Source organism: Cucurbita maxima, unplaced genomic scaffold (assembly GCF_002738345.1).
Source record: "Cucurbita maxima cultivar Rimu unplaced genomic scaffold, Cmax_1.0 Cma_Scf00036, whole genome shotgun sequence".
NCBI classification, from domain to species: Eukaryota; Viridiplantae; Streptophyta; class Magnoliopsida; order Cucurbitales; family Cucurbitaceae; genus Cucurbita; species Cucurbita maxima.
This window is the reverse complement of record NW_019272052.1, coordinates 1,745,907-1,767,925: the sequence shown is the minus strand read 5'-3', so window position 1 is coordinate 1,767,925 and position 22,019 is coordinate 1,745,907. Positions and strand designations below refer to the sequence as shown.

The 22,019-nt window shown below is 37.3% G+C and overlaps 3 protein-coding genes and 2 pseudogenes across 4 annotated transcripts; 1 reads left to right on the top strand and 4 right to left on the bottom strand.

The window, feature by feature from the left end:
* Positions 1-3,843: 3,843 nt before the first annotated feature.
* On the top strand, positions 3,844-6,152 carry LOC111468073 (annotated as a pseudogene).
* A 262-nt stretch (positions 6,153-6,414) lies between these two features.
* On the bottom strand, positions 6,415-8,189 carry LOC111468230 (xanthohumol 4'-O-methyltransferase-like). The gene is made up of 2 exons (XM_023113381.1): positions 7,327-8,189; positions 6,415-6,742 (listed from the first exon to the last, which is right to left on the bottom strand). Exons 1-2 carry the CDS (start codon positions 8,092-8,094, stop codon positions 6,437-6,439), a joined length of 1,074 nt encoding a protein of 357 aa, XP_022969149.1. The 5' UTR covers positions 8,095-8,189; the 3' UTR covers positions 6,415-6,436.
* Positions 8,190-10,711: 2,522 nt separating this feature from the next.
* LOC111468232 (xanthohumol 4'-O-methyltransferase-like) lies at positions 10,712-16,944 on the bottom strand. 2 transcript variants are annotated; one of them, XM_023113384.1, is made up of 3 exons: positions 16,868-16,944; positions 12,299-13,002; positions 10,712-11,218 (listed from the first exon to the last, which is right to left on the bottom strand). In XM_023113384.1, exons 2-3 carry the CDS (start codon positions 12,965-12,967, stop codon positions 10,922-10,924), a joined length of 966 nt encoding a protein of 321 aa, XP_022969152.1. In that variant the 5' UTR covers positions 12,968-13,002; positions 16,868-16,944; the 3' UTR covers positions 10,712-10,921. The 2 variants fall into 2 exon arrangements, with proteins under 2 accessions (XP_022969152.1, XP_022969151.1); XM_023113383.1 differs by lacking the exon at positions 16,868-16,944 and having other exon boundaries at positions 12,299-13,095.
* Positions 14,602-16,973, bottom strand: LOC111468242 (annotated as a pseudogene).
* Positions 16,974-18,457: 1,484 nt separating this feature from the next.
* Positions 18,458-21,059, bottom strand: LOC111468235 ((RS)-norcoclaurine 6-O-methyltransferase-like). Its single transcript, XM_023113385.1, has 2 exons — positions 20,277-21,059; positions 18,458-18,875 (listed from the first exon to the last, which is right to left on the bottom strand). Exons 1-2 carry the CDS (start codon positions 21,039-21,041, stop codon positions 18,579-18,581), a joined length of 1,062 nt encoding a protein of 353 aa, XP_022969153.1. The 5' UTR covers positions 21,042-21,059; the 3' UTR covers positions 18,458-18,578.
* Positions 21,060-22,019: the final 960 nt, after the last annotated feature.

The window sequence follows — 22,019 nt, the reverse complement described above, 5'->3', positions numbered from 1 at the left end:
TTTTTAAACCATTTTTTTTTCTTTGAAGGTTTTCAATTTTGATTTTGATTTATGCGGGTTTGACTAACCTCGTGATTTGAAATCACTCACGATTTGCGATTTACGAATTAATCGTACATTTTTTTTTTTTAATATCTTTAAAAGATTTTTTTGGAGATTCTAATATATCACTTATTTTGTTAGGACTAATATTTTTTTCGTTCTATCTGTCCGATCTTGATCGTTATAATTATAATGGACGAGTCTTGGATCATTCGATTATGTATTATCAAATTTTTTTCTTCATTCAGCTCGGATATTTCTTTCAGTTCAATTAATTGCATTGGGTTTCTTTGTGAAAGGTTTTTGATGACCCGTTTTTTTGTTTCGTTTAACATATTTATAAACACGTTTAGTCTTTTTTGATTTTGTCGGACTTTAGAAGAGGTTTGTCGTTTGTCTTGGTCAACCGAACATAATTTATGTAGAATCCAAGCTTGTTTGACCACACACGCTGCCTGCGTGTGTATGTTCAATCTTATGCGACACAACCAACTTGCCTCTATACTAGGCCAAGTCATTCGGCTTGACTTTGCCTTTACACAAGGTTAAGGTTGACCACACACGCTGCCTGCGTGTGTATGTTCAATCTTATGCGACACAACCAACTTGCCTCTATACTAGGCCAAGTCATTCGGCTTGACTTTGCCTTTACACAAGGTTAAGGTTGACCACACACGCTGCCTGCGTGTGTATGTTCAATCTTATGCGACACAACCAACTTGCCTCTATACTAGGCCAAGTCATTCGGCTTGACTTTGCCTTTACACAAGGTTAAGGTTGACCACACACGCTGCCTGCGTGTGTATGTTCAATCTTATGCGACACAACCAACTTGCCTCTATACTAGGCCAAGTCATTCGGCTTGACTTTGCCTTTACACAAGGTTAAGGTTGACCACACACGCTGCCTGCGTGTGTATGTTCAATCTTATGCGACACAACCAACTTGCCTCTATACTAGGCCAAGTCATTCGGCTTGACTTTGCCTTTACACAAGGTTAAGGTTGACCACACACGCTGCCTGCGTGTGTATGTTCAATCTTATGCGACACAACCAACTTGCCTCTATACTAGGCCAAGTCATTCGGCTTGACTTTGCCTTTACACAAGGTTAAGGTTGACCACACACGCTGCCTGCGTGTGTATGTTCAATCTTATGCGACACAACCAACTTGCCTCTATACTAGGCCAAGTCATTCGGCTTGACTTTGCCTTTACACAAGGTTAAGGTCTCTCAATACAACGTCATATCTCATCTTGTCATCTTGGTTCTGGATCAACATGTAACGACTCAAACCCACCACTAGCAGATATTGTCCTCTTTGAGCTTTCCCTTTTGGGCTTCCCCTCAAGGCTTTAAAACGCGTCTGATAAGGAAAGATTTCCACAACCTTATAAATGATGTTTCATTCTCCTCCCCAACCAATGTGGGATATTACAATCTACCCCCTTCAGGGCCCAGCGTTCTTACTGACACACCACCTCATGTTTACCCTATTCAAGGAATGGCCTCCACGCTAGCACATCGTCTGACACCTGGCTCTGATACCAATTGTCACGGTCCAGGCCCACTACTAGCAGATATTGATGATCCATATGTCTTGATTTCATACTAAAAAATTATTATTTTTTAATTTAAAAATTAAAATAGACATTTTAAAAGTTTACGAGTACTTTTACCGGTCAAACTATAGGTCGGTGAAGTTTAGTTACCTTAATTGGATGTCAAAATATTTCTATTATTTAATGCAAATTTTAAACAATCACTCTCAATTGTTTCATTTCTTTGTCCAAGTAATTTTACTGATAAGCATGCCAGGTCAGCTGGTCAAAGTGGATTGTGATTCCAAATTGGGGTTGTCTCCTTGGTTTTTTTTTTTCTTTCTTTTCCTAATATTTCAAATATTTAAAAAATAAATAAATTAAAAAGCCAAATTTCATATTAAAAAATAAAAAAAATCAATTGAATTATATAAGATAGAGTAGTTTGTATGGTTAATGAAGTATTATTATTATGCTAAGCTACCAATTATAGATTTTTTTTTTTAATTCAGTAATAAAATAATTGAGAATACAAAAATGAATTCCATTTATACATTACATATTAAAATTTAAGTTTTAACTATGGAAATATTTTAAAATCAATTTATTTATCACATATAAATTTAAATTTTATAATTGTGTGTCGTAGATAAATTTAAAGTTGAAGGATTTATTAGACACAAAATTGAAAGTTTAAAAACTTGCAAGATGCTTTTTAGTTTCATTTTCAGCATCAGTATCCTCGTCGTCCTCGATCTCAATCTCATCATCGAAGAGCGGTACTGTTCAAATTCATCCACCTTGTCGTAGTGGTGTATTGACCATGTTTGAGATATTGAACCGGTTGGCTCCCAACTCCTTGCATGGAGGCTAATGCCATGATCGAGACATCACCAATGAGACCTAATGAGACTAGTGAGGTCGTAATCAAGGTTCTCAAGTGAGATAATCCTCCATCGCTGATATTGGACCTGTCCAAAAGTAATGTCTTTCAGTTTTGGAATAGTTTCGATGGCTCGAAGTGCTTCATCTCGAAGGCTCTTGCAATCACTCAAGTCAAGCCAATGTGGGAGAGGAGTCCCACGTTTGCTAATTAAGGGAAAATATCATAAATTTATATGTGAGATCTCATGTCGATTGAGGAGGGAAACGAAACATTCTTTATAAGAGTGTGAAAACCTCTTACTAACAAACATATTTTAAAAACTTTGAGGGGAAGCTTGAAAGGAATAGTCCAAAGAGGATAAATATCTGTTAGCGGTGGGATTCGCCTGTTACAAATGATTTCAGAGCTAGACACTGGGTGGTGTGCTAGTGAGGATGCTGGGTCTCGAAGGGGGGTGGATTGTGAGATCCCACGTTGATTAGAGAGGGGAATGAGTACGACCGAGGACGTTAGCCCTGAAGGAGGGTGAATTGTGAGATCCCATATCGGTTAGAGAGGGGAATGAGTGCCAGCGAGGACACTGGCCTTGAACGAGGTGAATTATGAGATCCCACATTAGTTAGAGAGGGGAGCGAAATACCCAAAAAGAACAAATATCTGAAGGAGGTGGATTGTGAGATCTCATATCGGTTGAAGTAGGAAACGAGTGCCAACGAGGATGCTGGCTCTGGTGAAGGTGGATTGTGAGACCCCACATCAGTTGGAGAGGGGAATAGGGGCCAGCGGGCTCCGAAGGGTAGGTGGATTGTGAGATCCCACGTTGATTGAAAAGGAAAACTAAACGCCAAAAGAGAACAATATCGATTAGCGGTGAGTTTGAGAAGTTACATTTATAAATAAGGAACACTATCTCCATTAATACGAGAGTTAACCGAAAAACTTCAACGGGATAGAAATTAATTACAATATCATAAATGGAGTTGTATTATAATAAAAAGAAATTAATCAAGAACATTATAAGGAAAGGACAATATCATGCAAGGAAGGCTTCAACAGAAGCACTGGATGGCTGAATCATCAAGCTGACCATAAAAAGAAATTAATTAAAATAATGATAGATAATTAATATAAAAATATTAATTATAAATGAAGAATCTCTATATAATAACGTAATATTATAAAAAAAATGATGCAGAAAATACGGTCTTTAAATATTTTCATAAAAACTGACATTTTAAGAAATATAGTTTGGAAAAGATTTTACATTCCTCGGAAGTAGTCGGGCCCAGATTCCTGGGCCCAATATACGTGGCCCATGGGCTTCAATTTCGTCAGAAGCCCAAGGCCTCATTCGTCTCCCCCATTCGTCCCGTGTTTCGTCCGCCATTTTTGTTTCAGCTCAGCAATGGCGTCCTTTAGCTTCCGCTCCCTGTTGACGCTCTCAGCGATCTTCAGGTCGGTACTTATCATCTACGGCGAGTGGCAGGATGCGCACATGGAGGTTAGATATACTGATGTCGATTACATCGTATTCTCAGACGCTGCTTCTCTCAGATCCACTTACAGCAATACATATACTATGAGGTCAGATGTTCGAATTCTTTTGTGAGATTCCACATTGGTTGGAGAAGGGAACGAAACATTACTTATAAGGGTGTGGAAACCTCTCACTAGCAGATGAGTTTTAAAATCGTGAGGCTGATGACTGTACTAATGGGCTAAAGCTGACAATATCTGCTAGTGGTGGGGTTGAACTGTTACAAATGGTATTAGAGTTAGGTTCCGAATGGTGTGTCAATAAGGACACTAGGTCCCCAAGGGGGTGGATGGTGAGATCCCACATTGGTTGGAGAGGGGAATGAAACATTCCTTATAAGGGTGTAGAAACCTCTATGTAGCAAACACATTTTAAAACCATGAGGCTGACGGTAATACTAACAGGCCAAAGCGGACAATATTTGCTAGCGGTGAGTTTGGGCTATTACAAATGATATTAGAGCTAGATTCTCAATGGTGTGCCAGCGAGGACTCTGGTCTCCTAAGGAGGTGGATTGTGAGATCCTACATTGGTTGGTTGGAGAGGGAACGAAACATTTCTTATAAATGTGTGGAAACCGACCAGACGTGTTTCAAAACTGTGAGGTTGACGACGATACTAATAGGCCAAACAGACAATATCTGCTAGCAGTGGGCTTGGACGGTTATATCTTTACTTGGATGCTGTGGAACTAATTGTTGATGGAAATATGCAGTAGCCTAGAAAGATGACTGTTTAGATCGTGGGATGTAGCTATTTACTGGGAGATTCGTGCGTTTGTTAGTAGATTACCCATCTGTAGTCTAGTATAACTCCCTTTCCCTGTAACAGGCCAGTTGTTACAAGCTGCATTTTGGTATGGACTTCTGATTCTCAATCCAAATCTATTCAAATCTGATCAGAGCCCCGCTCTTCAGAAATGGAGTCAGCGTGATGAAGAGGCTCCTCAGAGCAAGTTAAGATTGAAAGAACCATAATGACGAAGGAAAGAATACTTTTTGGCCTCATTTCTGGTTCGATTTTCACCTTCTGCACTGGATTGTTCTATTATCTATATGGTTGGGAATTTCTGCACGAGGCGCTGCTCTACCATCTTACACATACTGACTCAAGGCACAATTTCTCGATTTATTTCTATCACATCTATCTGCACCATGAACACGAGTTCTCGGCCGTGGAGAAGCTCATTTCATTTCTGCCCCAGTTGGTAGTGCAGCTCGTTCTCGTTTTTTCATTTGCTCAAGACCTTCCATTCTGCTGGTTTGCACAGACTGTAGCATTTGTGGCATTCAACAAGGTTTGCATTGAAATCTATTTTTGATCCAAAAAAGTTAGAGCTAGAGCTATGATTCCTGTTAATACATGGTTTTTTTAGGAGTTAATTCTGCTAGAACTGTGTTTCTTGACACTATGGTTTGAACATTTGTATTTTTTTGAAAAACTTTTTGAGAGTTTTTGATCAACAGGTGATCACAGCACAGTATTTTGTCTGGTTCTTCTGTCTTCTACCTTTGATTCTTCCTTGGAGTAAGATGAAGTTCAAATGGAAAGGTCTGTTATCGATATCGATCTGGACGGGAGCACAGCTTCATTGGCTGATGTGGGGTTATTTGCTGGAGTTCAAGGGAAAGAATGTGTTGTTTCAACTGTGGATGGCAAGCATCTTGTTCTTGGCTGCAAACACAGCCGTTTTGAGCTTAATCATCAACCAACACAAGCTCTCTGCGCTTTTGACGCTACCTGAAAGCACAGCTGACAATACAAAGAAATCCAACTGATGCATTATGTAGGCATTTTATGAGTTAATTGATAGTTCTAATTTTATAATTGTCAACAAACTCTCATTTTGTTGTTAATTTGCTCTGTCAGGGTAGATTCTTGCAATCTCTTCAGAAATGAACTTTGGAGCAGGGGAGGTCAGTCTTGAGCAATTTGTTAATCATTAAGTTATCAATGGAGAATATGAACAAATATTTGCAATTTGAAGTATAGTCTTGCAATTTGTTAATGCTTGATTAGTGAATTTTACACCTCTTGTTTGTTTCGTAGAAATCAAGTATTTGGAGCTATATAGAGAAACCACAAAGATTTATGGTGCAAATTACTAGTAGTCAAGTGAGGATAGAAAAAAATCAAAAAAAGGGAAGGGAAAAAAGGATCGTTTTTGTGAGATCCCACATCAGTTGGAAAGGGGAACGAAACATTCCTTATAAGAGGGTGGAAGCTTCTCCTTATCGGATAAGTTTTAAAATCTGGAGGGAAAAGCCTAAAGAACACAATATCTAATAGCGATAAACTTGAGCTTGTAGTTATTTTATTTATTGTCTGAGATGTCAACATAAACTTCGTCAGAGGATACCCATTTATTCTAGAAACCAAAGTACATGAAAGAAGCCATAGCCCAAAAGTACTCAAATCACATTTTGTTGTTTATGAACTAAAAGCTTGAATGATTGATGGAACAACTCCAACAATGGGTGTAATTATGCATCGACTAAAACCAGCCTTCTTAAGTAGGTTTGCCCATTCTTCACCTGTTCTTTCTCTTCCCTTTCGAAAACGAGTCATCAACATGATATCTAAAGTTAACCTTATATCCAAAAGCATCTTATTTTCCTCTTTCTCATCCATCACTGTATCTACGATGATCACTTTTCCTGTATTTTCTGGAATAGCTTCCTTGCAGTTCTTCAAAATTTTGATGCACTCTTCATCATCCCAAGCATGTAGAATCCACTGCAATTCATTTTATGTCAAACCAAAATCAAGAAATAAAAATGTTATCAAACAAGCTTAATATACAGTAACAGACTAACTCCAGTGCTGTCTAATTTGAGCTTTCACTTTCGGGCTTCCACTCAAAGTTTTTAGCGAGAGGTTTCTACACCCTTATGAAAAATGTTTCGTTCTCCTCCCCATCCGATGTGGATCTCATAATCCACTCCCCTTTGGGGCCCAACGCCCTTGGCACACTGTCTCATGTCCACCCTCTCCGAGACTCAGCTTCCTCATTGACACATAGTCTGATGTCTGACTCTGATACCATTTGTAACTGTCCAACCCCAGTGCTAGCAGATGTTGTCCTTTTTGGGCTTTCCCTTTCAGGCTTGCCCTCAAAGTTTTTAGAACGCATCTTCTCTATTTCCCCACCCTTATAAAAAATGCTTCGTTCTCCTCTCCAACCGATTATGAGATCCCACATATGTTAGGGAGTACAAAAACATTTTAAAAGACAAGCACGAACGGAAAAGTTCATAAAAGACAATATCTATTAGCGGTGGGGTTGAGCTATTACATATATAACTACAGGATATACTTACCATGAAGAAAGCAGCATCAGCCTTGGGGACATAATCAAACATACTGCCACCAACATGTTGCACACCCTCGTATTCTTGTGAAGTGTTCACAACATTTGGAAGATCAAAGTTAATACCTTTCATCCATGGGCAAGCCTTTACCAAAAGGCTCAAAGTAGTCCCATTTCCTCCTCCCACATCCACCAAACTCCCAACTCCATTAAACATATCTCTACAACTTCCAAGTATTGCAGGCAACGTAACCACTCTAGCATTACAACCCAATCCCTCATTAAACAGCGTGTTGAATGCTGGATTTGCTGCAGCATAGCTCCAAATGTCCTTGCCATGAGCTGCTTCAAATAGATTACTATGACCCGCTGCATCGGCCTTGACCTTAGCACTTAGATTATGCCATGGTGCGACCATTGTGGGGCTGTTCTCTAGCAGAAGCAAGGGAGCCATGGTCGTGAGCATGCGGGATAATGGCGTATGGGAATAGGCTATGGGGCTTTCAGTGGTGGTTTGTTGTTTGAAGATGCCGCGGTGGACGAGGAAGCGCAAGATGCGGAATAAAAGTGATGGAGAGCAGTTTAAAGCAGAGGAGAGTTGTGATAGCGTCATGGGGCTTCCATGGCTTTCAATGGCATCAGCAATTTGAAGCTCTATGGCGCATTTGATTACTGCTGCTTCTGCGAACCCAAATATGTATTTGTATATTTGAATCTTTGCCTCTTCTTCTTCTTCTTCTTCTTTCTTCCATGAAGATTCCTTTGACGTAATTTCCATTGATGTGATATTATCTCTTACTTGAATGTCTTCCAAGTTCTTAATACAATATGATTCTATACATGCATATTATATATGTGTGAAGGCTTTGAGCAAATGGGCTTTGTAACCCCTTGCTTTAAGTACGCCCTGGCAGTCAGTTGTATTTTTTGGGCTTTTTCTACCTTGGACTTTTCAATCTCACAATCCATCCTCTTCGAGACCCGCATCAGCCCGAGTCCAATGATAGCAAATATTGCATTTCTGGGACTTTCTGATCTCACAATTCACCCCTTCGAAGCTCAATGTCATCGTTGATACTTGTTCCCTTTTTTAATTGATGTGAGACCCCCCACAATCCATCTCCTTCGAGGAAGCGTCGTTGCTGACACATCACCTAGTGTCTGGCTCTAATACTAGTTGTAACATCGCCTGGTGTCTGACTCTGATACCAACTATAACATCGATTGATCGGATCTCAACAATTGATTGGTCGTATCTCATCCCTTGTCTCTACAAAAATAAATAAATGAAATGGGAAGACTTTGGGGTCTACCTATTATCATGAATTAAAAATCATAAATGGCCTTTATTATACATAAATAACTCAATTAAAATGATTTCTACTGGTGTAGGTTTATATTTTATATTAGTTTCAATTTGGTTTATTTTTAATCTTTTTCTATACTTTTAAAACGTTGATTTTATTTATATTTATAAAATTTTAACAAAATTCCATGCACCACGTGTAAATTCTTTAATACAAAGTTATGATAATATTTAAAAAAAATTTATTTAAATACTGAAATTATGAAAATAACATATTTTTGGTCATTGAAATTCGATTCAAGTAGTACTAGGGTTTAGGGCATGTAGTGGAATAATGATAATCAAGACATTTATTAAATTTATTTCATTGCTGAGTTGACATGTAGATTTTAAAATTAATTTTTTCTTTAAAAAAATAGAAAAAAAGAAAAAAAAAAAAATATATATATATATATAACCATTTCAATCTAGACAATTATAAAACACTCTAATGAGACCGTTTCTGAGGATAAAATGACTAAGAACAGCTAAAGAATGAGACCACAAACCAATTGTTCATTAGATGATCGGTTGGACATAAGGAACGAGAAGTAACTTCAGGGGTAAAACGGTTCATTGACCCAACTCTAGTTACGAACAACCTGTGAATAATCGACTTACTAATCATGGTTATATCAAATGGACAAAAATATATTTATAGTGAAGGGAGTGCAACTACTAGGCTATAGTGGAGTGTCCTAGTAGTTAACGAGTGTTGGTTAACAAGGTTAATGAGTTTAACCGGTTAATCTTGGATCGTTGGAGCCCATGATCTATAGGTCCATTATGTTCCTTTGTTAGCTCATATCGGACTAAACCACATAACAGTGTGACAAGTGAGTTTGAAGTGTTCGAATTCAAATTAGGGAAAATGCGCTACATATATACGATATATTTAAGCGCATTTTTGTTTTATTTACGAATTAAACAAAAAGTGAGAACTTGAGATATTTAAATAAGATTTAAATATTTTAATTTGGAATTGATTGGAATTGATTTGAATTGATGTTTGAATTAATATTAATTAATCATTTAATATTACTTTAATTTGAAATTAATTATTCAAATTAATTGTTAAATTAAAATGACGAAAGTCAAAATGTTGACTTCACTTCGTGGTAAAACTATGTTTGAGTTACCGGATTCCACAATCTTGTTCTAAGGCTGGAGAATAGTGGAGAAGACATGGTTCGAAATCGATTCGTGAGGAAAAAGGAATTTGAACTACAAAAGGTTAGTACTCAAAGACATCGATGTTCTAAGAGTGCCTAAGATCCAAATTGCTTCCGCATGTGTTAGATTAATATCATCAATTGGTATCATACCAACAATGTGCACTTTTCTTTTCGGTGCCTCAATTATAGGAACTTCATGGTTAAGCGTGTTTTACTTAGCAATTCTATGTTGGGTGATCTTCTAAAAATTTTCTCGGAATGCATGTGAGTGAAGATAAAGGTTACTAGACTGACTCGTGTTGGTTTATAGGAGATAGTCTTCACTCTTAAGAAGGGAAGAACATAGACAAAGTGATCATGTAGCACGAAATGTAGGGGAATGCCAAGGAACTTCGAATCTTGGCATGAGTTGTTATAAAACGGAACAAAAATTCCATTTAGTTGGCAGATCAGGTGGATGGGAAATTTCGGTTTATCTAGAGAGGGAGGGAGCGAAGGAGAGTTTTATCCCGTTTTTTTTTTCTCGCAACTAAACCCTAATTTACTGTACTTGTGATGATATATTTGAATGGGTTAAGCTCGTGAGAGTAACATTCCAACATTCCACTAGCTAGTCGAGAATATACTCTTTAATCAATTAAAAATGATGCTAGATTGATATTCATGTACATATTCTTTTGAAAGTTTTTAAATACGCATATAAATTAAGATGCACGGACTCATACCAAACAAAAGAAATGAATCAAAATGTACTTTGTAACATTCTTTTAAATCTAAACTATATCTTTATACATTTTAACAATTCCCATGCATTTATGATATTTTATGCATTATGGTACAATGTTCTATGTCAAAACATTACTCCAAACGGAATAGGAAATTTAAAGCATGACCGCTCTTATTTTTCGAATCATTGTTACAAGCTTTTACAAGACAGACTAAAGATGAAAGATATACGAAATAGAAGCAATACCCAATAAACTTGGGGTTCAATACGAGAATAACTCAACGGCTTAAATCTCTCGAGAGACCCCACTTGTTGTACTGAAAAGACATAGATCAAACGGATAAACTTGATTTCATTATCAAACGAAACCTTGAATGATAGATTGGATAGTAGAAGTAGGAGTGATGGTATGTCGACTAAAACCAGCCCCCTGAAGAACATATGCCCATTCCTCTCGAGTCCTTTCTTTTCCCTTGATGGTATGAGCTATCATTATCATATCCAACATCAACCTTACATCGGACACCATGCTTTCTTCCTTTTCGTCAATGACTACTTCAACAATGATTACTTTTCCTGTCTTTTCGGGGATCGCTTCTTTGCAATTCTTCAAAATTTTGATGCATTCTTCGTCGTCCCAATCGTGTAGAGCATTCTGCAATAACGTTCGAACTCGAAAGTCAAATGGTTTACATCCATCAGTCTAATATAAATGAACCTCGCTATGAATTTTAAGTTTGTTTGGTTTGGGTCATCAAAGTTTTAAAATGTTTGTAATATAGAAAGACGGTTGATGAGCAACTGAAAAAGATGTATTTTGTTAGTATATAGACCGTAACTTTCAGTTCTTTTAAGCGTTTCTTAGCTATCCTATCTTCAAAATTGCTCTCATTTGGTTGTTGTCTTGGTTCATTCATGTATTTCTCTTTTACTCGAATGTCACAGCGTGAGATCCCACTCTTATCTCAATGACATCAAAGAGATATTAAATGAATGAAATTGGGAGGAAACTTTGGGCAGGCTAATACCTTCTCGACACTATCGAACTTGAAATCCCATAAGATGGATTTACCATGCATAGTAGTCAGATAGTCAGACTACAACTACGTAACATGACCCTATCAAGCATAATGCCTAGCTCGACGATACCGCACAAGAGTAGAAAGGGAAGTGGAAGGTCCTTGAACGCTATATCAGCTCCTTTCAACTAAGGAATCTCTTTTGTTCATCTTGGGTTTCTAAGGTGGTTCTCACGACATTAGTGGTTTTTCGGCCAAAGTTTTCACTGAAGCAAATCGGTATATTTGATAGAGTTCCATTACTATCATCTTTTCTAGAAGAGGGGAATGAGTGCGAGTAAGGACGCTAGGCCTCGGAGGGGCTGGATTATGAGATCTCACATTGGTTGAAGAGAAAAACACAACATTGTTTATAAGGGTATTGAATTCGAAAGAGAAAACTTAAAGAGAACAATATCGGCTAGCTGTGGGCTTGGTTCGTTACGCATAGGTTTACTCGTGTTTGTTAACTATTTGACTTTTGAAAACTCACTGTTCTTCCACTTATTAGCTTATTTGTATTGTGATCTACTTTATAACATCATCAAAATTCAATCCTAAATTTTGAAAATAACAAAAATATGTTGGTAAGAAAGATGAAAACTACAGAATTATGATTTTAGAGACTAAAATAGAGTTAAAAAAACCTATCTAAAAGACACAAATAAAGCACAAACCATGATGAAAGCAGCATCAGCCTTGGGGACAAAATCGAACATATTCCCACCAACATGTCGAACACCCTCGTACTCTTGTGAAACAGACACAACATGTGGGAGATCAAAATTAATACCTCTAATCCAAGGAAAAGCCTTCACCAAAACACTCAAACAACTCCCATTTCCTCCTCCAACATCCACCAAACTTCCAACTCCCTCAAAAACCCCTCCACACCTTTCCAATACAGCCGGCACAATAACCACCCGAGAAAAGGAAGCCATGCCCTCATTCATCACCATATTATGCGACGAATTGGCTGCACAATAGCTCCACAAGTCCTTCCCATGAGCCATCTCAAACGGCTGAGTCCCCCCATTATTGGCTTTGAGATATGCACTCAAGTTGTGCCATGGCGCCAACATCACAAGGCTGCTCTCTAACACATGTATGGGAGCCAAGCTGTGCGCCCCACTGCTTGTGAGCAGCCGGGACATGGGCGTTTGAGCGTAGCTTTTTATGGGCTCTTCTTTGAAAATTCCTCGATGAATGAGGAAGCGTAGGATGCGGCGTAGAAGCAATGGAGAGCAGTTTAAGGAAGATGATAGCTCGGGGAGTGTCATGAGGCCTCCATGGGCGTCGATTGTGTCGGCGATTTTGAGCTCTATGGCGCATTTTATGACTGCCATTTCAACGAAACCAAATATGTATTTCCATACTTGGATTTTGATATCATTGCCTTCTTCTTCTCTCTTGAATTTGGAGTCTTTGCTACCAATATTGTCCATTATTGCTTCAAATTGCGTTGATTTGTTCTAATTTAAACACACATATATATACATAGGAACAAAGGGGAAATGTTGAATGGCATTGGAGGTAGTGGTTGGGTAAAGGCCAAATATTTTAGTTCTATGATTGATTTTCCACTTAATAATTCTAATTAAAGAAAAGGCAATTTAATTATTTTATTGATAAAAGCAAAATCTATTGGAAACCCAAATCATATAGTTGTTGCTATCTATTTCGATCTCTATTCTTGCAAAAAATTTTAATTTATTTTTGTTGAGATTGGATTCGAGATTTTATGCCAGAAATCTCGAACCCAATTTGAACAAAAATAAATTTAGAAATTTGCAAGAATTTAATGGATAATTTTCCTTTTCAATATACTTCGGTTTAAAAAAGAATCTAAAGTATCTTAATAAATTCAATACGATAAGTTGTAAACAAAAAGATAATAAGAAAGTCAAATTTCAATATACACACTAAGTGAGGTAAGTTACAGATTTGGGCAGAGTTGGTGGTGGGGATCAATACCGAGAATATAATTCATGTTTCTGATATGATTTAGCTAATATAGAGAAATCTCTTTCTACTTCCTCTCTATTTTCTGTTTAAATGGAGATTTTACGGTTCTAGATGAGTCTCCATGTTATGTTATTAGAACGGTGCGAGTTGAATGGCCATCTAGTGGAAACCTTTGGATTAAAAAAAAGAAAAAAAAGAAAAAAAAGAACTTAAATTAAGATAAAAAGGGGATCGCAATTGATATAAAATATTTTGAAATAATTTTTGTGTTGGACTTTGTCTAGACAATAAGAGGTGGGGAATCAAAATGAAATCTTAAATAAACTTTTTCACGTCAAAAGAAATGTTCGTTTGTGTTCGGGTCATTGAACGAGTCGAATCTTATACAAATTCATTATATATGATATTCACATTAACACGTCTCTATTTAAATAATTTGAATTAAATCATTTATAACTGTTACAAAACAAGTAAGTATTTATAATGTTACTTAGATAAAATACCCAACTTTATCTATATTCTATAGATTTTATACCATGCAACATCGTAAGTTAGTGTGAAGCTTAATTTTGGTGATGCAAATGTTGAGTATTGTTCTTAAGATTGAGTTTCTAGTTCAATTAAATAATACTTCAGATTCTAATGGTATGGAGCTAGACACGTGTATCAACGGCGATGCTAGACACTCAAGGAGGATGAATTGTGGGATTTCATATCGGTTGGAGAGGAGAAAGAAACATTTCTCATAAGGGTGTGGAAACCTCTCCCTAACAGACGGGCTTTATAATTGTGAGACTGATGACGATACGTAACGGGCCAAAGCGGATCATATCTGCTAGCGGTGGGTTTGGGCTATTACAAATGGTATCAGAGTCAGACACCGAGTAATGTACTAGTGAGAATGCTGGGTCCTAGGGGGTGGATTGTGAGATCTGATGTAGGTTAGAGAGAAGAATGAAAACATCGAGGGTGTGGAAACCTCTCTCAGACAGATATATTTTAAAACCATGAAGTACATAATGGGCCAAAAGGACCATAGAAATAGCGTCTATTATTATAATACAAAACCACTGTTATTATAATTAACGACATTGGTACCAATCCCAGAACTAGTTCAAGTGGTTTGAGGAACTTAACATACTATAGTCTTACAAACATAAGTAGGCACCAAATTGTCTTTTTTGGACATAGACATGTCAAAGGAAACCTTGGATAACTGACTGGACAGCTCGAATGGGAGTAATGGTGTGTCGGGTAAAGCCAGCCTGCCGAAGAACATAACCCCATTCTTCAGCTGTTCTTTCCTTGCCATTTTTGGAATACGCGATCATCGCCATGTCTAGCACCAATCCCACATCGGACAGATCATTTTCTTGTTTTCCCTTAAGAACTGCTTCTACAATTATCACTTTTCCTGTCTTCTTTGGGATTGCATCTCTACAATTCTTCAAAATTTTGATGCATGGCTCATCATCAAAGCCATGTAGAGCGCACTACAAAATAACCTCAAAAGTTAAATCTCTTTTTCATCTTCATCAGGAGAGGTTAATCTAAAGTCTAAGTAGTTATGTAATTTAGGTTAAATTATAACTTTACTTTTAAAATTTATAGGCAAAATAATCACAAATAGGATTTATAAAACATTTTTTTTTTTTTAAGTTCTTAAACTTATTAGACACCAAATTGAAAGATATAAGTGTAACGACCCAAGCCGGGCGATGTGCCAGTAAGGAGGCTAGCTTCGAAGAGGGTGGATATGAGGCCTTGTGCCAGTAAGGACGCTGGGTCTAGAAGAGGGTGGATTGAGGGGTCCCACATTGATTGGATGAGAGAATGAGTGTCAACAAGGATGCTGGGTCCTAAACGGGAGTGGATTGTGAGATCCGACATAAGTTGGAGAGGAGAACTACGACCCAAGTCAAACACTGAGCGATGTGCCAGCGAGGAGACTGAGCTTCGAAGCCAGACACTAGGCTCTGAACGGGGGTGAATTGTGACATCTTACATTAGTTGGAGAGGAGAACTACGACCCAAGCTAAACACTGGGCTTTGTGCTAGCGTGAAGGTTGAGCTTCGAAGCCAGACACTAGGCCCTGAATAGGATTGAATTGTGAGATTCCACATTAGTTGGAGAGGCGAACAATGACCCAAGCCGAGCACTGGGGGATGTGCCAGCGGGAGACTGAGCTCCGAAGCCAGACACTGGGCCCTGAACAGGGGTGGATTGTGAGATCCCACATTAGTTGGAGAGGAGAACAAAGATCCAAGCTAGACACCGGGCGATTTGCCATCGAGAAGGCTGAGCTCCAAAAAGGGTGGATATGAGGTTTTGTGCCAGCAAGGACGTTCGGTTAAAAAGGGTGGATTGAGGGGTCCCACATCGATTAAATAAGGGATTGAGTGCCATCGAGGATACTGGACCTGGAAAGGAGGTGGATTGTCATTTGGAGGAAAACCAAACATTTTTTATAAGGGGTGAAAACTTCTATTATCTAACGAAGCATTTTAAAAACTTTGAGGAAAAGTCTAAAGAAAACAATGTCGGTTAACTGTGGGCTTGATCGGTTATTAAGAATTATCAGACGCTTGCTAAAGTAAAACGACCAAAGCCATGTGGTTACCAACCATGAGGAAAGCAGCATCAGCCTTGGGAATGCAATCAAACATATTGCCACCAACATGTTGTACACCGATGGATGGTGGTGAAGAAGCAACAACATGTGGAAGATCAAAGTTGATGGCTTTAATCCATGGGCAAGCCTTGACTATCATGTTCAAGCTTGTTCCATTCCCTCCACCCACATCCACTAAACATTCAACTCCTTCAAAAATCTCCCCACAATCTTCAAGTATCGCAGGCACACTCATCACCCTCGCAGAGCAAGCCATAGCATCATTGAACATTGCGTTGAGTATTGGGTCAGCAGCAGAATAGCTCCAAAAATCCTTGCCATGAACAGCCTCAAATGGTGCTGCTCCATTGTCTTTAATTCGCGCGCTGAAGCCATGCCATGCTGCGAGCATCACCGAGTTGCTTTCCAATAGAAGAAACGGAGCCAAGCAGCCGAGACAAAGGCGTATGGGTATTAGCATGTGAGATTTTCGCCTGTGATTTCTTCTTTGAAAATGCCACGATGAACCAAGAATCGCAGGACGCGGTATAGGAGTGAGGAAGAACAATTTAAAGAAGATGATAGCTCGGAGAGTGTGATGAGGCCTCCATGGCTTTCGATTGTGTCTCCAATTTTGAGTTCAATAGCACATTTTACCATTTGCATTTCGATGAAGCGTGTTCGTGTTCTTCCTTCTTTGAAATGGATTCTTTCAAAGCAAAATCCATTAGGAATTGTATATCTTTTTTCTATTTGGATGATATCTTTGTTCTTTTACATCCACACACACACACATATAGATAGATAGATTTGGAGGAGGGGAGACTTGAATTACTAAATTTAATCCATTTATTTTTAAATTTTAATTTATATTTTAAATTTAATTAAAAAATTAATGCTAAGATTTATTAGACACGGGTTTTAAATGTAAATATTTCCGTAGATTAATTTAATTAAAAAAATATTAAATACCATTAAAGTAGTAATTTATGTATTTTGCTTCTAATTATTGCTATCCAATAAACAGCTCTAAAACTTTAATTCTTATAAATATGCCTACACCATTATGCAAAAATAATTTTGGTAAGAAAAATAGGGTTACCATAGAGATAAAAAAAAAATTAAAAAAAAAATTTAAATCATGAATATTTTACCTGAAAATGAAATAATTGAAATAATTGAAAGTCATTAAATCTCCAATTATCTCATTAAATTGAATGGAAATTTATTGTATTTCTAATTAAAATTAAGGTTGGTTTTAATTGTGTTTAATTAATTGATTTCATTTTTAATTTATATATAATTTCATTTAAGTTAGAAAGCAATTACTTACCTTTACTTTTCCATCCCTTTGCAAATTTTCCATTTACTTTTAGGTATTAGGCTCGGAATCCTCACAAAGTATGCATCGTTGGCACTCAGTTCCTCTCTCTAATTGATGTGAGATCTCACAATACACTCTCCTTCAGGGCTCAACATCCTCACTGGCATACTACTAGATGTCTGGCTTTGATACCATTTGTAACGGCCTAAGCCCACCGCTAGTGGATATTGTTTTCTTTGAGCTTTCCCTTTCGAGCTTTCCCTCAAAGTTTTTAAGACGTGTCTGTTAAGAAGAGATTTTCGTACCTTATAAAGAATATTTCGTTCTCTTCCCCAACCGATATGAGATCTCACAGACAAACTCATACATTTCCATAGAAAATAGTCAAGTTTTATACAAATATCATTTTAAAAATCAAATGCATAAATAATACGTTTTATTCTATTAAGAAACAACCTAAAGGTGATGGAAATTATGTCCATTGTCTTGCATACTCGTTGCCACTACAATAAGAGTATGACTCTAATGATTCATGACCAGAATTTGGATTAGGATTCAAAATACATATTTGACACCGGATGGTTCTAACCTATAACATGGTCATATTACTTACCCTCTTCTAAAAGGGAAGATTATCTCAACATATATTTCTAGGATGTTTTGTCCTTATTCACATGCATTCTTGAAAAACATATAACTGTTCTAAGCAAAAGTATGTTTAACCATGAAATTTCTATGATTGAGCGGGTTTTCAATTTCTTTAAATCTTTATTAACTATCCTATTTTTAGGATCTCATTTAAATATGGTATGGGTTCATTTAGACACTGCATTTAAATCATTGGGTGTATAATAATAAATAGAAAAACTATAAGAAAATAGAGCCACTTTTATTTTTATGAACTGGATTACAAAATCACTATTATTATTAACGGCATTCATACTAGTCACAATTTGAGCATAGCTCAAGTGATTAAGACATTAGTTTTTTTATTAAAAGGTCGAGATTTAAATCTCTTATTTTTCAACTAAAAGACAAGCATACAAGAGAAAAGTATCAAGGGAAGGCTTGAATGACAGATTGAACAGCTCGAATGGGAGTAATGGTGTGTCGAGTAAACCCAGCCTGATGAAGAACATAAGCCCATTCTTTAGCTGTTCTTTCCTTGCCGTCGTTGGTATGAGCCATCATCACCATGTCTAGCATTAATCCCACATCCGACAGATTATTTTCTTTTTTTTCTTCGAGAACTGCTTCTACAATTATCACTTTTCCCGTCTTTTTTGGGATTGCATCTCTACAATTCTTCAAAATTTTGATGCATGTCTCGTCATCCCAGTCATGTAGAACCCACTATCAAAGAATCTCAAAGTTAATAAAGAGGAGGGAGCGGATAATATTTACTAAAACCACCTTGACTTAATGGCAGTGAAATTCTCTGTTTATAATCGTTTATAGAAGCAAATAAATTAAGAGTAACAGTAAATTCAAGATATTTACCTATTATAACATTAAATAGTAAGGTAAATTATCTATGATTCAAGATATTTGCATATGATAAAGGGTCAAAAAAATATCATATTTGTCTATAATAAATGATTAAATATAATATATATGGTAAACCATAATTATGGACTAAACTCAGTAAGCCGAGTGACGTATTTTAACGAATTAGATTTGAAAAATTGAAAGGAGGTCTTGAAACACTTTTGTGAAGATGACAGAAACTTAATTAAAGGGGAAGTCTTGAAACACTCTTTGTGAAGATGCCAGCAATTTGGTTTGAAGGAGACCGTGTCTAGTTGGGTGGTAGAATATTTTCTTGGTCATCGAAAACTGCAGCGGGTTTGTCGAGGAGCAGAAGGGCCTTGGTCAAGCCGCGAAGAGAAAAAAAAAAAAAAGCAGAGAGAATGGAAAATTCCTACAAGAATTTCTACAAATCCAACCTTGGAAGATATAGAAGTTGCTGTTAAAAATGGAATGGGCATGAAACGAGAGAGAGAGAGTATCGAAATGGAGAAAGAAGAAGAAGAAATTGGATTCATGGGTCAAAGGGAAAGTCTAAAGAAGGCGCTAACAAGAGGACTTGTGGACTGATTTTCTATCGAGTGGGGTCTGCGCCTTGTAGACTGGTTTTCTATCGAGTAAATGAGCATGAGTAAGAATATCTCGAGCATATTTTGCCACTGGAGTTTGCGCTGGTTGGAGAAGTAATCGGCACCATAGTAGGTGGTGAAGTTCTAATGGACAGAGAGGTGTTGGATGATGAAAAGTTCCACATCGACTAATTTAGGGAATGATCATGAATTTATAAACCGAGAATACTCTCCATTGGTATGAGGCATTATGGGGAAGCCTAAAGCAAAGTCATGAGAGCTTATGCTTAAAGTGGACAATATCATATCATCGTGGAGAGTCGTGTTCCTCTAACAAGAGGAAGCCACACCCCTTGGGGACAAAGACCCGAGGTTGTATGTCTAGGGTATGGTGAAGGGTGATCTTACAAAGGATGATTTGGAAGCCAAAAAGATGGAGCCGAAGAGTAATCAATCGGCTCCGCCTGCAGCCAGCCATGGCGACTGCCCATGATGCTGGTGATGAAAAAGAAGATGAGAAGAGGATTTAGAAGCCGTGAAGAAGAATTCAGTGACTTATATTAGACATAAATTTAAAAATGGATCAAATGCAAAATTAAAAGATTATTAGACACTTAATAAAGTTTAACGACCAAATAGATATAATTTAATCATATACCATGAGGAAAGCAGCATCAGCCTTAGGAATGCAATCAAACATATTGCCACCAACATGTTGTACACCGATGGATGGTGGTGAAGAAGCAACAACATGTGGAAGATCAAAGTTGATGGCTTTAATCCATGGGCAAGCCTTGACTATCATGCTCAAGCTTGTTCCATTTCCTCCACCCACATCCACTAAACATTCAACTCCTTCAAAAATCTCTCCACAATCTTCAAGTAATGCAGGCACACTCATAACCCTCGCAGAGCATGCCATAGCATCATTGAACATTGCATTGAGTGTTGGGTTAGCTGCTGCATAGCTCCACATATCTTTGCCATGAGCAGCCTCAAATGGTATGGCTTCATTGCCTTTAATTCGCGTGCTGAGGCCATGCCATGGTGCGAGCATCACTGGGTTGCTCTCGAATAGAAGAAATGGCGCCATGCTGCTGCCGCTGCTACTGGCAAGCAGCCGAGACATGGGCGTTTGAGCGTAGCTTTTTGTGGGTTCTTCTTTGAAAATTCCTCGATGGACGAGGAAGCGTAGGATGCGGTGTAGAAGCAATGGAGAGCAATTTAGAGAAGATGATAGCTCAGTGAGTGTCATGAGGCCTCCATAGGCTTCGATTGTGTCGCCAATTTTGAGCTCTATGGCACATTTTACCACTGCCATTTCAACGAAACCAAATATGTATTTCCATACTTGGACTTTGATATCATTGTTTTCTTCTTCTTCTATCTTCAATTTGGAGTCTTTGCTACCAATATCATCCATTATTACTTCAAATTGTCTTAATTTGTTATATTTTAACATATATATATATATATATAGTGCCAAAGGGAAAGTGCATGCCATTGGTGGTAATGGTTTATGGAAGTTTTTCCACTCAATAATTCTAATAAAGACATTTTAATTATTATTTGTTTGATAAGAGAAAAAAGACATTGGAAACCTTGTGGATACTACTTTGAGTGGAGATATGGAAATAATATATTTTTGGTCATTGAAATTCGATTCAAGTAGTGCTGGGGTTTAGGGCATGTAGTGGAATAATGATAATCAAGACATTTATTAAATTTATTTCATTGCTGAGTTGACATGTAGATTTTAAAATTAATTTTTTCTTTAAAAAAATAGAAAAAAAGAAAAAATATATATATATCTAATGAGACCGTTTCTGAGGATAAAATGACTAAGAACAGCTAAAGAATGAGACCACAAACCAATTGTTTATTAGATGATCGGTAGGACATAAGGAACAAGAAATAACTTCAGGAGTAAAACGGTTCATTGACCCAGCTCTAGTTACGAACAACCTGTGAAGAATCGACTTACTAATCATGGTTATATCAAATGGACAAAAATATATTTATAGTGAAGGGATTGCAACTACTAGGCTATAGTGGAGTGTCCTAGTAGTTAACGAGTGTTGGTTAACAAGGTTAATGAGTTTAACCGGTTAATCTTGGATCGTTGGAGCCCATGATCTATAGGTCCATTATGTTCCTCTGCTAGCTCATATCGGACTAAACCACAGAACTGTGTGACAAGTGAGTTTGAAGTGTTCGAATTCAAATTAGGGAAAATGCGCTACATATATACGATATATTTAACCGCATTTTTGTTTTATTTACGAATTAAACAAAAAGTGAGAACTTTATATTTAAATAAGATCTAAATATTTTAATCAAATATGTGTTGAAATGAATGGGTATCAAATATGTGTCAGATTAATACCATCAATTGGTATCA